This window comes from Palaemon carinicauda, chromosome 35 (assembly GCF_036898095.1).
Source record: "Palaemon carinicauda isolate YSFRI2023 chromosome 35, ASM3689809v2, whole genome shotgun sequence".
Classification (NCBI taxonomy): domain Eukaryota; kingdom Metazoa; phylum Arthropoda; class Malacostraca; order Decapoda; family Palaemonidae; genus Palaemon; species Palaemon carinicauda.
Genome location: NC_090759.1, coordinates 49,910,303 through 49,925,614, shown reverse-complemented (window position 1 = coordinate 49,925,614; position 15,312 = coordinate 49,910,303). Strand labels below are relative to the sequence as shown.

Sequence of the window (15,312 nt, the reverse complement as noted above, 5' to 3'; positions counted from 1 at the left end):
TAATTTACAGTTTATTACTTTTAAGGAGTAAACTGTCTGAATCAGTTTTGCATTTCTTACCCTGGACTGACATAACTGAGATCTCCAGGATCATATTGGATTCGAGTACTGTCTCAGATATGACAGCTTTGTAATTTTTCAAAAGCCATATCTCTGCCGCAGATGCTAGTGTCTCGCACTGGGCTTCCACAATTATTGACACAACAGGCACCAACAACACAAAACTATGTTGTAATTTTTACTGCGAAGGTAACTGCTCTCCCGTTCTCTCGTTTTGCCCAGTTGGAATGGTTTGTTTCCAGCTTCTCTGATATGCAGCACTGCACCTGTGTCAGTTTCTTGAAACTGCTTAAAGATAATTTACCAGCAATTGTGTAGCTATTCACCATGTGATCCCTTAATTTTGGGGTAAAACGGGTTTTTCAAATTTTGCATGAACATTATTTGCTTGAGATGTGTTAAGTTTCAATGTTAAATCCATAGATTTTATCAAAATGTATTAAAAAAAAATTCAAGTTGTATACAGTTGTAGGTTGCAATCAGTGTTGGGGAAGTTAAAATTCTTTGAGAATCTTTTCTTTAGCTAGAAGATTGCCTCTTCTCAAACCATTCCAGTGTTATAACATTGAGGAACTTGGTCTCTGTAATTGAAACTTTGTTGTGGAAATACTGTAGTATCTTAAGACCAGTTGGGCAATTCATTACAGACTTATTTTACATAGCGTGCCTGTTTTGTCATTATTTGTCTGGCTCTGTGTTTATCCACAAAGATTCCCCATCAGCATTGTTATAGACAGTTATATCATTTAGAATATCCAGATAATTTTTAGTTTCCATCACTTTTTTCACTACAACCTGAAGTGTTTTTATTTGCAAATGTAGAAGCTATTGACCCAGTAAAATGTTAGTCTAAACTAAGACTTATACATTGTGTGGATACAGTAATGTATTTTATGAGCTTTTGTATACCTTTTCAGCTACACATTTTCAACATAATATTTTTTCATCCATGAGTTGCAAGGAGTTGGACAGATAGAATACCAATGTGTGAGAGGATTTTATTTAGATTTACAGATTTCTTGGATGCAGTTGGAGTTACTTGTGTATGAAAGCCTAAAGAAAATAACTAAATATCTTTATTGTTACACTGAATAGATGCTGAGCAGGGAATGAAAATTATTTATGAAAATTTTAAGTTGCTTTATCATTTAAGCATTCATCTTTTAATCATTATTGTAGTTTATAGAAAGTAGTGCTGTAATGCCTAATTTAATAATTAGCAAATTCCTTTTATTTGTTTTTCTCATAGACTCTTTAGTATGGATTTTTTTATTTTTCCATCCTCTGGACATTTTTTTATATTAGAGATTTTGTCCTAATTTTTTCATGCTGGTCCATTTGATTAGTTTTACCATAGAGCTCTTGAAGTAATTAAAATTTTTTATTTATTTGGAACTGAAAGCTTATGCTTTTTGGAGCTAATGATAGTTTTTTATAATTTTGGGAAAAACTTGTATAGATATTCATATTGATTTATTATATAATTAATTGGCTTACCATTGAGTATACAATAATTTGGCATTTGTACCCTGCCTGTGTGAACAAAGACCTATTCGGTGTGTAGCTTTCCATTGCAATAAGATCACATAGCACAAATAATCAGCTTCTTGCTTGTAGAGCATCAATCTTAAAATGAAAGCGACGGTCTGTTAAGTACTTTTGAACCGTTTATTGAGACAGTATTAAATCCTTCAATGAAAGCACGTTTTTTAAAGGAATGAAAGTAATTACTGATGGAAAAACCAGGATGGCACTGGCTTAGCTGGCAGTTTCTGTCAAAATTTCATAATTCTGTCTATTTAGTATTTGTTTTTTTCTTTTTATTTATAGTTTTTTATGATTACAGTACTAAATTTGTATTTTGGATCTTATGGCTTTCTTATGAGTGAACTGTTTTGCACAATACGTCTTTTGAATTACTTTTATTTTAGAAATAATTTCATAATACATTAAATAAATATACCACAAAAGGTAGTACAGTACTGCATTTTAATATGTGTTTGTGAAGTTAGAGTTTAAGATTGGTTTATAGGATTTTGAAACTACTTGCTCAGCGCATTCTGTTCCAACTAGAATACAAACCATCATCCTTAAATACGAGTATAACTTCACCTGAGCTGAAATGGCCATTAAAAATTCAACGAGGTAGCTATAACTACTGACAGGTGGTAGGGAAGCCCAACCCTTCATGCAGTCAGTGAGACACTCATTTTTGGCTTTGGCCGCAAGGAGTACACATGTACTTTTGCTTCTTATAGAATTTTGGCTGTTTCAATTATTAGCTTTTTCTTTATAGAATTGATAAATAAGTGTGCAGCCATGCAGTTGTATCCAGGTACAATACAAGGATATAAAGTTGTTTCCAGGTAAAGCCACAAATGTGGGGCAGGTTTGTGTAAACCTGCTGTTATTCTAATCATCCTTGTTCCCGGGGGGGGGGGGGGGGGGGGGGGGGCAATGACTGTTCACAGTCATCTTCTCTTGATGTTTGGCAGTATAATGACAATGACAACCTGAATCTAAGAATAATATTCTTCTTTGGGCACTGTTGGTAGTCCGTTGGCGTAAGGTTTTTACCATTGCCAGGACTTCTGTGTTGTCTTCCCAATTCCCGCTTCACATGAGGAGGCATCGAAGGGCGTGGTATCTTCTTGTGTATATCTGATCCTCTGTGGGAGCATCATTGTTGGTTTCAAAGACCTTGACCTGGAAGAAGGCTGGCAAGAAATGTGTGCATTCCTCCTCCTCTTTTAATTTTTCCTTTGCCTCGCTTTCATTAGTCTTAAATGCTACTTCTAAGAAGATGAATAAGGAAAAATCATTGAAGTCCAGGAAGACCGATCAACATGTGTCACTTAGGACTCTGACCAATCTCTCCCAGTTTACGTTCAAGAGAGACGGCGTAGTACTGAGAAATAAACTCACTCAGGGAAGGTGTCTCATTAAGTTGTAAAGGAGTTCATGCTCCTACTTTACTGGTGCACAATCTCATTCTAAAGTGAACATGTGCACTGTTGGTCAAGATGAAGGGCTCATCCCTTCTTTGCCATTTTCCTGGATGCTCGACTGATCTCTCTTCTCTTACATGAGAGAACAAAAAAAAAGGTGGTGTAGTACCGACCCAGACAAGGAAGGTGTCTCAGTATGTGGTACCTTACACTCTTGCTATTGGTGCTCAGTCTCAAGCTGCAACATCTACACCGTCGGTCTTAATAAAGGACACTGTCTGCTCTGCAACCAATAATTGGTCTCAATACTTTTATTAGCAACAACACATTCCATCTTGTAATGGTCATCAAGAATACAATCCTCGGTCCCCTCCTTATTGGTCTTGTAATTAGTCACTGTTAGATCTGGCACCTCATGATCATTCTTCTCTTGACTCCCAGGCTACCAAGAAGTTCCCATGCACTTTCACGGTAGAGACCAACATTACCTGTCACCCGTTCTTTCCCCAGGTAGCCAGTCCACTTGTTGGGAATTTCCCATGTTCACTTGTGACCAGAAAAGAGAACATCTGACCACACAAGACTGCTCTCAGCATTCTTACAACCACAAAGATGTTTTATTGCTTATGTATGATTGACAACAAAGTCCTTGATTACTGTACCTGAAGACCAGTATGTACAGTACATTATATGCCTGCGTGCCTGCTAATCGGTCGCCTTTTTAAACTCTTTAGGTTTTTTATGGAAGAGCCCATACCTGGCTGGGAGGGCCAGTCAAAAAAATGATTCTTAAAATCTTCCAAATCTTCAGAATACACTTCCTTTCCTGTTCTTGGTCCGGATTTGTCTTGCTTTTGGAAAAAGAACTTGTCTGAGGTAATTGTTGACACCTCCACCGGGAGGGAGTTGTCTGGGATTTTCAAAACCCCAATGACGGCTGTCTTCTGTCCTGTGCCAGTAGATGTGGGAAACCCCAAGACTAAGTGTGTGTTTGTCAATGTTTTTGCACTCTTAAGTGAACTTAAGGGGCTACCATTGGTTTTGTGACAGTGGGATCTACAATCATTAATGGGTGTTTTGTTGCTTTAAAGGGATCAGAAGATCGCTGGAGTCATCATGTGGCCATTGACAGAGTGGTAAGACCCCCAAGCCTGAGAATTAACTGAAGTCTAGCTGGTCTAGTAAGTTTCTGCTCCTGCATTCTATTGACAAAGAAAATTCTGGGTACCAAAGGGAGCAAACCTGTATCCTCTTCCTGTCGATCCCGGAGTCTTTATTTTGACTGCAATATTGCCAGTGGAGAGAGTCAGATTGGAAAGCACTTTTTTCAGCCATTGAATTTGCTGCCATGGAATCTTCTTTCATGTTCATCCTCCAGATGGCTTCCTGGATCAATCAATGGTTCAGTTTAGTTGCCTGCTTCATTATTACTCAAGAGTTGTAAAACTCGAGACCTTGGTGAAGTACGAAAAGTTGGTTTCATTTGGGGTGAATGTGGTTACCTTCAAGGGTTCAGGTCTTTCGAAGGTGTTTACAGTGAGACCTTCAGTCTCTGTCATGCCATTCAGGGTTGTCTGAAATGAGCTCGAAAGCTTGATCAAGACCTCCTGTTACTTTTTCCTTTAAGAAAAGTACAGACAGTGCTCCACCCTTTTGTGCCAAGCTTCATCAATAGAGGAGGGATGGTAGAGGTAAGAAGGGAAGAAGGGGATGCTAAAATTGACAGTCCCCTCCTCCATTTGCTGCGGTTGTGGGGGATTTCTGTCATACCATTGGGTAAATGTACAATGACATTGAGCAAACAATGGATTATAGAAGTCTTTTGGGAAGGATACCACCTACCCTTCAAAGATTTTAGACCTCCCCTCACCTATACTCTGATGGTATTCTAGAGTTCCCTCCAAAATCTCCAGAAGTTCTGACCTTTTTGTCAGAGGTGTAAGCAGTAGAGGAGAAGATTGCACATGAAGCGTACAGTATTGAAATTATTTTTTGGGGTTCTACAGTTGTCTAGAGACCTTACAACAACCTCTCGCCACTGAACAAGTTTGCTCATCAATCTGTTCATTATGTAGATGCCAAGTACAACTGTACAATCTGCCATTAAAGGGGAAGACTTCATGCTTTTTATGGACCTGAAGGATGTATTTCCAATTATCCATTCTTCAGTCCTAAAAAAAGATATTTCCACTTTATCCATGAGGTATTAACGTTCCAGTTCAAAGTCCTTGGTTTGGGACTGTCCATCTCTCCCCCAAGGGTTCACATGAGTGTTTGTTATGGTATCTGCTTGGCCCTGCTTAAATGGTATACATTTATTGAAGTATCTCAAAAAAAAATAGCAGTTGCTTCAGGTTATTCAACCACCTTCCTTTTGTTGCTATATGGGGATTGTAGTAAACGGGGAAACTTAAATTTTACCGCCTTAGCAGGAATGAAGTTTCTGACTCAGCAGGCTCAGATAGGTAGTGCAACTACAATCATATCTCTCCACGAAAGAATCTTCTTACAAAATTTTCAAGGTGCAAAACGAGATCTGAATATTTTTACGACTCACTTTGCAAAAAATGTTTCATTTTAAGAAGAAAGATTTGCCAGCCAGGCCGAGAATAAAATAGTCACCCAATAAAAAGAGTTGAAGAAAATGGGTTTAGACAATAGAAAATGTAGCTGTAGTCTATAACAGGGATAACTATAATAGCACAGTACATATGGTATTATTATTATTATTATTATTATTATTATTATTACTTGCTAAGCTACAACCCTAGTTGGAAAAGCAAGATACTATAAGCCCCGGGGTCCCAACATGGAAAGTAGCCCAGTGAGGAAAGGAAAGAGAGAAGAATACTGTGAATGTATTTTTATTCGTGGGTACCAATTTTCGTTGTTTTATTAAAAAAAAAAATGGTTCGTGGATTCTTAAATTCGAGGATTTCCGTTTCGGAACTTTTACCTTTTTTTGATTATTAGTTGATCCCCAATTATGATAAAGTGTTCATTTGCAATGCAATAATTATCATAGTGAACACCAAAATAAAATATATTCACAATAACAAATCAAAATAATTAGTAATCCACAATGGTTTAGAAAATGTAGGTCACCAATACAAATTGAATGTGTCCAAGTTCAATACTAAATTCTGACAGTGTATAAAAATTTTCGTTGCATTTTTAAATTCGTGGATTCGCCCACCCACGAAGACCAGGAAAATTGGTACAACACAAACGAAAATACTTTCACAGTAAAATATTTTAAGCACAGTGACAATTTTAAAATAAATATTTCCTATGTAAACTATAAAAACTTTTAACAAAACATCAGGAAGAGAAATTAAATAGAATAGTGTGCCAGAGTGTACCCTCAAGCATGAGAACTCTAACCCAAGAGACGGTGGAAGACCATGGTACAGAGGCTATGGCACTATCCAAGACTAGAGAACAATAGTTTGATTTTGGAGTGCCCTTCTAGAAGAGCTGCTTACCATAGCTAAGGAGTCTCTTCTACCCTGACCAAGAGGAAAGTAGCCACTGAACAATTACAGTGCAGTAGTTAACCCCTTTGGTGAAGAAGAATTATTTGGTAATCTCAGTATTGTCAGGTGTATGAGGACAGAAGAGAATCTGTAAAGAATAGGCCAGACTATTCAGTGTATGTGCAGGCAAAGGGAAAGTGAACCGTAACCAGAGAGAAGGATCCAATACAGTACTGTCTGGCCAGTTAAAGGAGCACATAACTCTCTAGCGGTAGTATCTCAACAGGTGGCTGGTGCCCTGGCCAACCTACTACCTACTGTATATTTTGTATATGTACAGTATTGTACTATATGTATTGTATTATTTTCCAGATATTACATTATGTTGTAATAACTTAATTTATAGGTATTAATAGTTATTTTAGGTATATTGAATGGTTCAAATGTATTTGTCTGTACAGTATTTCATTGTGGTTATAATGTAGCTTTTATTATAAGTTTAATGTGGTGTTTTGTAGGGAATGGAACAAATTAGGCAATTTGCATGTGAAATGTGACTCACAACATGAAAAAAATCACTTTACTAAAGTCATTCCAGAACGAATTAATTTTGTGTTGTGAGGCATTACTGTATTCATGTTGAAGCAAAAACTCCTGACCTTTTTATGGCTTGTCCTCTGGGACATCTTTCCTTGTTAAAGAAAATCTTTCAACTTGGGCATCTACCCAGCGATTGCTAAAGAAGTATCTAAAGTGTAATTAGTCAGCATCCAGCAATATTCCATCCCATGTCGTTTCAGTGGAGCAGAAGTCACAGGATAATCTTTCCTGGTGGCTGAACTATAAAAAAACCTCATAAGGGGAATTCCATTCAACTCCCCACCTCCAAAGGTGCTTGTATTCTCAGATGCATCCAATAGAGGATGGGACACACACCAGAAGGACCAAGTAGCTTTAGGGATGTGATTTCCTGAGGAAAGCTCCTGCATATCAAACCTGTTGGACATCTGAGCAGTGTTCCTAGCCTTACAAGCTTTCCCACAAAGTTTTAGGCATTTAGTAGTGCAGATGAGTGACATTACTACTGTCGTAACATTTGACACTAATTATTATTATTATTACTTTCTAAGCTACAACCCTAGTTGGAAAAGCAGGATGCTATAAGCCCGAGGGCTCCGACAGGGAGAATAGCTCTGTGAAGAAAGGAAATAAGGAAATTACAAGAGAAGTAATTAACAATTAAAATAAGATATTCTAAGAACAGTAACAACATTAAAATAAGTCTTTCACATATAAACTATAAAAACTGTAGAAAAACAAGAAGAGAAATAAGTTAGAATAGTGTGCCCGAGTGTACCCTCAAGCAAGAGAAATCTACCCCAAGACTGAAAAACCATGGTACAGAGGATATGGCACAGTCCAAGACCAGAGAACAATGGTTTGATTTCTGAGTGTCCTTCTCCTAGAAGAGCTGCTTGCCATAGCTAAAGAGTCTCTTCTACCCTTACCAAGAGGAAAATAGCCACTGAACAATTACATTGCTGTGGTTAACCCCGTGAACAAAGAAGAATTATTTGGTAATCTCAGTGCTGTCAGGGGTATGAGGACAGAAGAGAATATATAAAGAATAGGCCAGACTATTCAGTGTACGTGTAAGCAAAACAAAAATGAGCTGTAACCTGAGAGAAGGATCCAATGTAGTGCTGTCTGGGTGGCTGGTGTCATGGACAACCTACTACCCTTTGATGGTTTGCATTGAGAGTGGGTAATATGGCAGCTCATTCAAATTAAATCTTTTAGTAGAAGTTTGTTTGATTATTGGAGTTATTTCTTGGTCAGATTAGGGGGTTGGCAGTGGCTTTACTTTCCTTTTTTAGGGCAGTGTACACTCTTTACTTTTTTTTTTCTTTTGAGGCAGCATGGAAAGTACTTTAGCTCTGTTTTTCTTGCTGTTCAGGAGAAGTTTGATAGTATTTAGTGTTAATGCCTCATTGACTGCCTTTAAATGCATTAATTTTAGTAGGCTATATGTTAGTAGTATAAGCCAGCGCTTGAATAGTTTGATAAAAATATTGGTTTGTGGGACCAAATATATAAATTTTTGTTCTGAGCAGTGTTGGGAAATTTTAAAATAGCTGTGAGAAGTATAGTTTTTTAATGTTTTTTTTTTAAGTATAGCGGACTTAAGGGTGGGATTTTCATTGAGGCTTTTAAAGAGCGGTCACTGTTATTTAATAAAGTGAAGGTTAATGAGGATTAAAGGAGTTAGTGGAGATATGTCTTTAATTTTCGATTGAATATCTTTACTATTTTTGTCTTTTGTTAGTTTAATTTCTTCTATAGAATTGTATTATAGTGGGGTTACATGATCAGGGATAGAAATATTAGGCGGTTTTTATATATTTTGCTAGGGTTTGTGGCATCAGTGTTATTTCTCATTTTAAACCCTAATCTGGTTATGATTTTATTGGAATGGGATGGTTTGTGTTTAGTCTCTTATTGCTTTTGTTATTTATTATCAAAATAAGAAATCTGCAGCAACGGGGATATTAACTGCCCTGTTTAACCGAGGGGGAGATTTATCCATTTTGTTGAGTATTGCTGTTATGATAGATTTAGGGGATTGACATTTTCTTTTTTATGTTGGAAGGAGATATTTAGATTGTTTTGTAGTCTTTTTGAGTTGATAAAGCAGGAGTACATCTGGGCAGTGGACATTGCTGTAAAGCTGGGAGCAATATTTATTTCAGGCAGGAGGAATGTACAACCTGCCATACTTGGTAACCAAAGGTAGCTTGTAGGTTTGATGAAGTCCCTTTATCATCATTAGGTGAAAAGTCCTTTTCTCTCTGTGGATCACAGGTGAATAACTTGTTTACCAGATGGCTAAACAGAATAGGTGTTTTATTTTACCATTTCAGACCCCTGGGAAGTGTTCAATGACACATTCCAACACTCATGTGATCACATGGTTGCCTCGTTCAACCTCATTTTCCAGAGTTTTGATTATGTTAGCTCCTAGGATGATGCGGGTGGTTCCTAGATAACTTCAAAATGAGTGGGTTCCAATCTTTTTGTACGTTTAGTTGAGCTTCTGAGAGAACTACCTCTTGGAATACTTTTCTGTCATCCACACCTTCATAGATACCACCAATCTGTGAAGTTGTTTGCATTTTATGGTTGGAGACTTTACAACATCTCCGAGCAAAGTGGTTTTTGTTAGAGACAATTCAGGAGATGTTTGGGTGCCTATGATGGTTTCTGTTGTAGCTTTCTACTGAGAGCAGTGGACAGTTTTCTGCAGTTGGTGCCATAGAAGTACTTCCCTAGCTTTCCCAGTCATAGCATCTCTAGTACAAATTATTTACAGTATTTTTTATTCTTTTCTTTGCCAAGAGAAATACCTATCAGTTGTGGCTGGGAAAGGCTACCGCTCAGCCTTGAACTTTGTCTTCTGACTGAGGAACATAGTCCTCTGCTTATTGTGAGAGTTGTCTATGTTCATCAGGAGCTTTGAGCAGTTGTAGCCACACCTGAACCTCAGGCTCCACAGTGGAATATGACCCATGTTCTCAAGTCTTATGTTTGCCCCATACAAGCCTTTTAGATGAGTATCAGCCAGAGCTCTTTATCTTTAGATGTCTTTTGGCTAACCTTACCTTTGACGAACTTTTGGCACCTTGTACATCATGAGTCACAACAAAAGATGAACTGAGATCTCCTTAGTATGTGGCGAAGACCCAAATACCCATGATACCAGGTTTGAGGCTTCCCTGTCCTGTTGAGCTCCACAGTGCTCTCTTAAGAGGACTCGGTCCTTCACTCATCAACTCCAAAGACTTTTTTTAGCACTGGCAGGATAGAAAGAAACATATCATCTAAGAACACTGTTTCTTTTTTGCTTCATGGGGCCATAGTTGTGTCTATACTTCAACGAGCAAGGGGTTTGGATGTTCAACTTGGGCAGGGGCTCACAAAGGTTGGGATATTGGGTCCTCCTTAATACTAGGGAAGAACCTGTCAGTGGCTTAAGTATTTAAGACATACCTGCTAATACCAGACATCCTTTACATCCCAATACCTGTGAGTATACCCTTAGTTCTGCAGTGTCTGCTCAACAGGTTATGTAGCCAGCCTAGCTATCCCACAGGACGAGATGCATTTCGTCCAAGATAGAGGTCGTTACTTTTGTTATTATTATTACTGTTAGAATTAACTGCATACCTAGTACAACATAGAGGATGATACAGTTTAAAAAGAACTGAATGCAAAGGATGATCAAAATTATGAAAAATCGTATGCAACATGCACAAAGAACTAACTGAATGCTGGTGCTAGAGGTTGATATCCAGATCAAGAATAAGAAATTAAATATAACACAAGTTTTTATCTAATAAATTAGTAAGCAGCTGAAGATGAGGCAGAACAGTACTCAAAACATTGTTGAATGAAAGAATTAAAATGTCTCCTCAGGATAGATTGATCACCAAAAATCTTGATACTTTCTCAATTTCCCAATATTTTTTTTTTTTTGTACAGTTGAGCAAAAAACAGACTGATATGTTTCTCAAAAGTAAATTTACTGTAAAGAAAAAAACACAGTTTTATACGAGTTTCATATGCAGTACCTGTAGTTAAAAGAGGCACTGTTCTTGGCCTACGTACAATCTTACTTTGAGTTTTTTGCACCGTCTACTAATTTTAACTAGATCTATATTAAGGGATTCAACAACCAAAGGTCTACATTCTAGAGGTGGAATTGATGCAAAGAGTAGCATCATCTGCATATGTAATGAACTTGTTAGTTATACCAAACTACATATCACATGTATTTAGTAGGAAAAATACTGTAATGAGCCAGTAACATACCCAAAGGAACACCATATATAACATTCCTATAGTATCTATGGTGTCCATTAACAAGTACTCTTTGCAATCTATTACTTAACAATTCAATGATTATGCTAAGAAAAGACTCACCTACTTCCATCTGTTTAAGTTTGAAAATAAAGGCCTTATAATTAACATGGTCAAAGGCAACACTAAAATCATGTTCAATCAAGGGATTTTTGGACAGCATTGTAAATTGTAAAAATGGGCCTCACATGTTCTAAGGCTTTTGTAAAAGCCAGATGTAAACTTGTGAACAAATGATTACATTCTGATACCTATTTAGACATTTTTCCAAAGGCGTTCAAAATTTTAGATGCTGTAATATGGAAGTTATGGAAATTGGGCACCAATTGACAGGGGTAGAGCTACCACAAAAACCTTTACTCTAGTAACATTAACAATTCTCCAACAAGTGTGAAAAGAACCTCTTCTAGCCAACTTGCAAAAAATACCAGATAACGTAGGAGGTAAGAAATTAGCTGTCTTTATAAAACAAAGGAAAAATACCATAAGCCTGCCTTTTCCCTCTTTTGGGCATGCAGTAGTTATAGCTTATGTAAGCTGGATGGAAGTCAGATGTATAACCAAGCAACCATTCTTTTCAGTAGGGTCTGTTAAGAAAGGTCTCCCCATCCTCCAAGGTATGGGGAAGGGTGAATAGAATGTATTCAAATCCATTTATTACAATAGCTCGGAATGTGTTTGGACAACCTATCCCATATCAGGATATAGGTTCTCCCGTGAGAGTACTATTTATTCATGGTATGGGCCTAACATAACACCTGTGGCATCATTGTGAACAGACCATTATGAGGTTGGTAAGAGTCATCACTTTGTGTCTATACAAGTTTAGGTGCTCTGACAAATCCCGGGGAAGTTGAACCTCCCAGTAATTGTTTATAAGGATTTCTCCCCTCCTAAGGATGAGCCTCCTATTAAAGGGAAATGTTTTGTATTTGTGTAGGAACAAGTGACATATTTTAAAATTAATTTGTATTTTCCTATGTCAAAACTGATTGGGCAGAGCAGGGCTTGTCCATCACCTATCTGTAGTTATAACTACCTTGTTAAATTTTAAGGGCCATTGCGGCTTCAATGAAATCATACTCCTGTTAAAGGACTTGGGTTGATATGGTTAGGAAAATTACAAATTACTTTTAAGATTTATGATGATGTATCTGCATGGTAAAGGTAACATGTCTGTAAGGTCACTCTACCTTTAGATCTACTTTGAAGATATTTTTTTTATAATGCAGACACTATTATATGTATACTGTCGGTTTACAAATTGTTATACTCTATAGGTAATATATGACCAGTATTTTTCAAGAAAGAGATAAAAATTTACAATTTTTTCTGACTGCTTTAAAATTGATATTTATGTGTTTGGAATTTAGCTTTTTATACTGTTGAAACTTCAATAAATCTATCCTGCTCTGTCATGCTTGTAAAGTATAATTTAACATATATTTTTACTTTAAGAGGGTGGAAAGCTACGCTATTCTGCTTATCCTGAAGGTGGCGAAGACTGCAATGATCTTGTGACGTTAGAGTGGGATACATGTTCCCCAGATTATATCCTTGTAGCGTATAGAGGTGGTTCACTATGGTTGGTAGATGTCAATAGCATGAGAATTATTACAAAATACTCCATTAATATGTCGGCCAGCATCAGCACTCTAGCGTGGTTACCAGATGCACCTGGAATGTTTGTTACCGGGGGTAAGTAAGAGGCTGCAACAATAATAGCCTTGTGTGTTGGTTGTCAGACTAAAGATCTTAAATATTTGAACTTAGAAAAACAAGTTTATTATTCTAACCTGTGATTAATTCATGATCTGGGTTTAAACTAATAAAGATAAAGTTAGGGTCTCATCCTTTGTGAAAGAAAACTTTTTGTCTCCTTTTAAAATTGAAGCCAAGTAATTTGTAAGGTTAGCTGTTATAATTTTATTCATATTGACTTCAAATTTTAAGAAATTATTTTAAGAAACTGCATATTGAATATAACTTCAAGGATTAAGATCAATAAGAAATCTGAGTTCACAGTTTACCTATCCTTTTCAGATGCTGAAAAGGGTATCCTGCGTGTTTGGACTGTTTCAAAGCCAACTCCTTTGGAAAATTACATCTTGAAAGAAACAGGTTTTCATTTCCTGTGTGCTACACAGGCTAGTAACTACCAACATAAGCTGATGAATGAAAACAATGACAGAAAAGGAATCATGATCCCCAATGTGTCAGTGGTCACCCTTTTCAGAGATGGTGGCGTTGGTCTTTATCATCTGAGAAGAAAGCAGTGGATATTCAGACGTGAACATGTAAGTCTCTCTCTCTCATCAGTAAAGCATAAGTACATTGATTTGTTCTAAAGCAAAAACAAACCTTTCTTCCTTTAAAGTATGAGATGCTTTGGCGTAGGCTGTAACAACCATTGAATTATTAACAAGGTAATTACATTAGGTCTCTACAGGTGAGTGTGGGTGCTACCTATTTGCATGACTGAATACAGTAGTCTCTTTTTGACTTTGCTTGGTGAAAAGATATTTATTACTACATGATACAAACACCTATCCACTTGCACTAAAGTTATGCTACTGTTTAAAGGGCTTGGATTTGTATAGCTAAGGAAAATACAACTACCATAAAAAACCTGTGATTTTGCTACTGCTGCTCATTTTTCCCCTTTGCTGTTGGATCTTCATCTTTATTTTTTTTTCAGTGTTTTTGGGCAATCTCACTTGACATGCAGAGATTCCCTAAAAAGTAAGATTTGTGGTGGGTTTATTTAATCTGTGAATCCCCATGTGTCATTTGCCTTTTATAGAAGGCATGACTATTTTCAGTTTTTCCCTTGTGATGAATGTCATTTGTGATTTTTCAAATGATAGTTGAAGTTCAGAGGAAGAGGGGAAAGAAGCCTGATCGGGTATATTACCTCAATGATGCTGAAGGAGCTTTTGGATAATTCCTTTTTACTTCTTTCTATGTTCCTTCTTTTAGTCTTTTGGGTACTCTTCTGACCGGGTCCATTAAGAGTAGTTGATAAGAAATGGTTGGCCTGTGCTGCAGGAGTCTCTTTCCCGTAGGAGAAAGTTACCCTAGTTTTTTCTGTAGCTGTGTCTGACATATAATGACTACCGTATATTTCCGGTTTTAAGACGACCTTTAGATAGGCAAGGTTGAAAGTTGGAGCAAATTTTGATGAATTTAGGTCATATCTGGTGTACAGGATTCCCTCATCTATTGCTGATAACTGGTTCCGGGTCTCCCCACTATAGGTGAAAATCCGCAAAGTAGGAATGCCCTGAGTGTCATATTATTTATGAATATTTTAAATCTTTTTAAACCTCCCCATACTAATATTAGACCACCCTATACAGTATCTGTATTATCTTTTCCTACACTCTTATATAGTATTGTACAGAAAACACTTCGTATATTTGAAAATTTTCTTTATGAACAATACATAAAATAAAAAGTATATAAGCTGTTGCAGTAAACATTATTATAAGTTATTCAATCTTAAAATGGTTATAATTTTACACTCTCTCTCTCTCTCTCTCTCTCTCTCTCTCTCTCTCTCTCTCTCTCTCAGACAGCATGATGATTAGAATAATTTTAGTCTTATGATTGTTTTAAACTGTTACAAACTAAAATTGTGCATTCAATTTCCAAAATATTTTTATTAACTCTAGATCTTAAGTCAGTTTAATTTCTTATCAACTTGTATCCACATCAATTATGGAACTGCCAGCAAAAAAGAAGAAAGTACAAGGCTAGTTTTGAATCAAAAGTTATATAAGCAGCCAAGGAATCAAATAATTGTGTTTCCGCTAAAATCTTTGATGTGACAAAGAAGATGGTGAGAAAGAGTGAGATTAATTTGAATCATGATGGATTTTTAATGACAAATTGATATTATGCTAATCTAA

The 15,312-nt window shown here is 36.7% G+C and overlaps 1 protein-coding gene across 2 annotated transcripts in view; it reads left to right on the top strand.

Moving 5' to 3' along the window:
• LOC137627724 (WD repeat-containing protein 17-like) overlaps window positions 1–15,312 on the top strand; it is a 183,378-nt gene that overhangs the window by 66,096 nt on the left and 101,970 nt on the right. For both annotated transcript variants that reach the window (XM_068358990.1, XM_068358989.1), the window contains 2 exons: window positions 12,860–13,099; window positions 13,445–13,698. In XM_068358990.1, coding sequence (XP_068215091.1) covers window positions 12,860–13,099; window positions 13,445–13,698 — 494 coding nt within the window. The remainder of the gene's footprint in view (window positions 1–12,859; window positions 13,100–13,444; window positions 13,699–15,312) is intronic.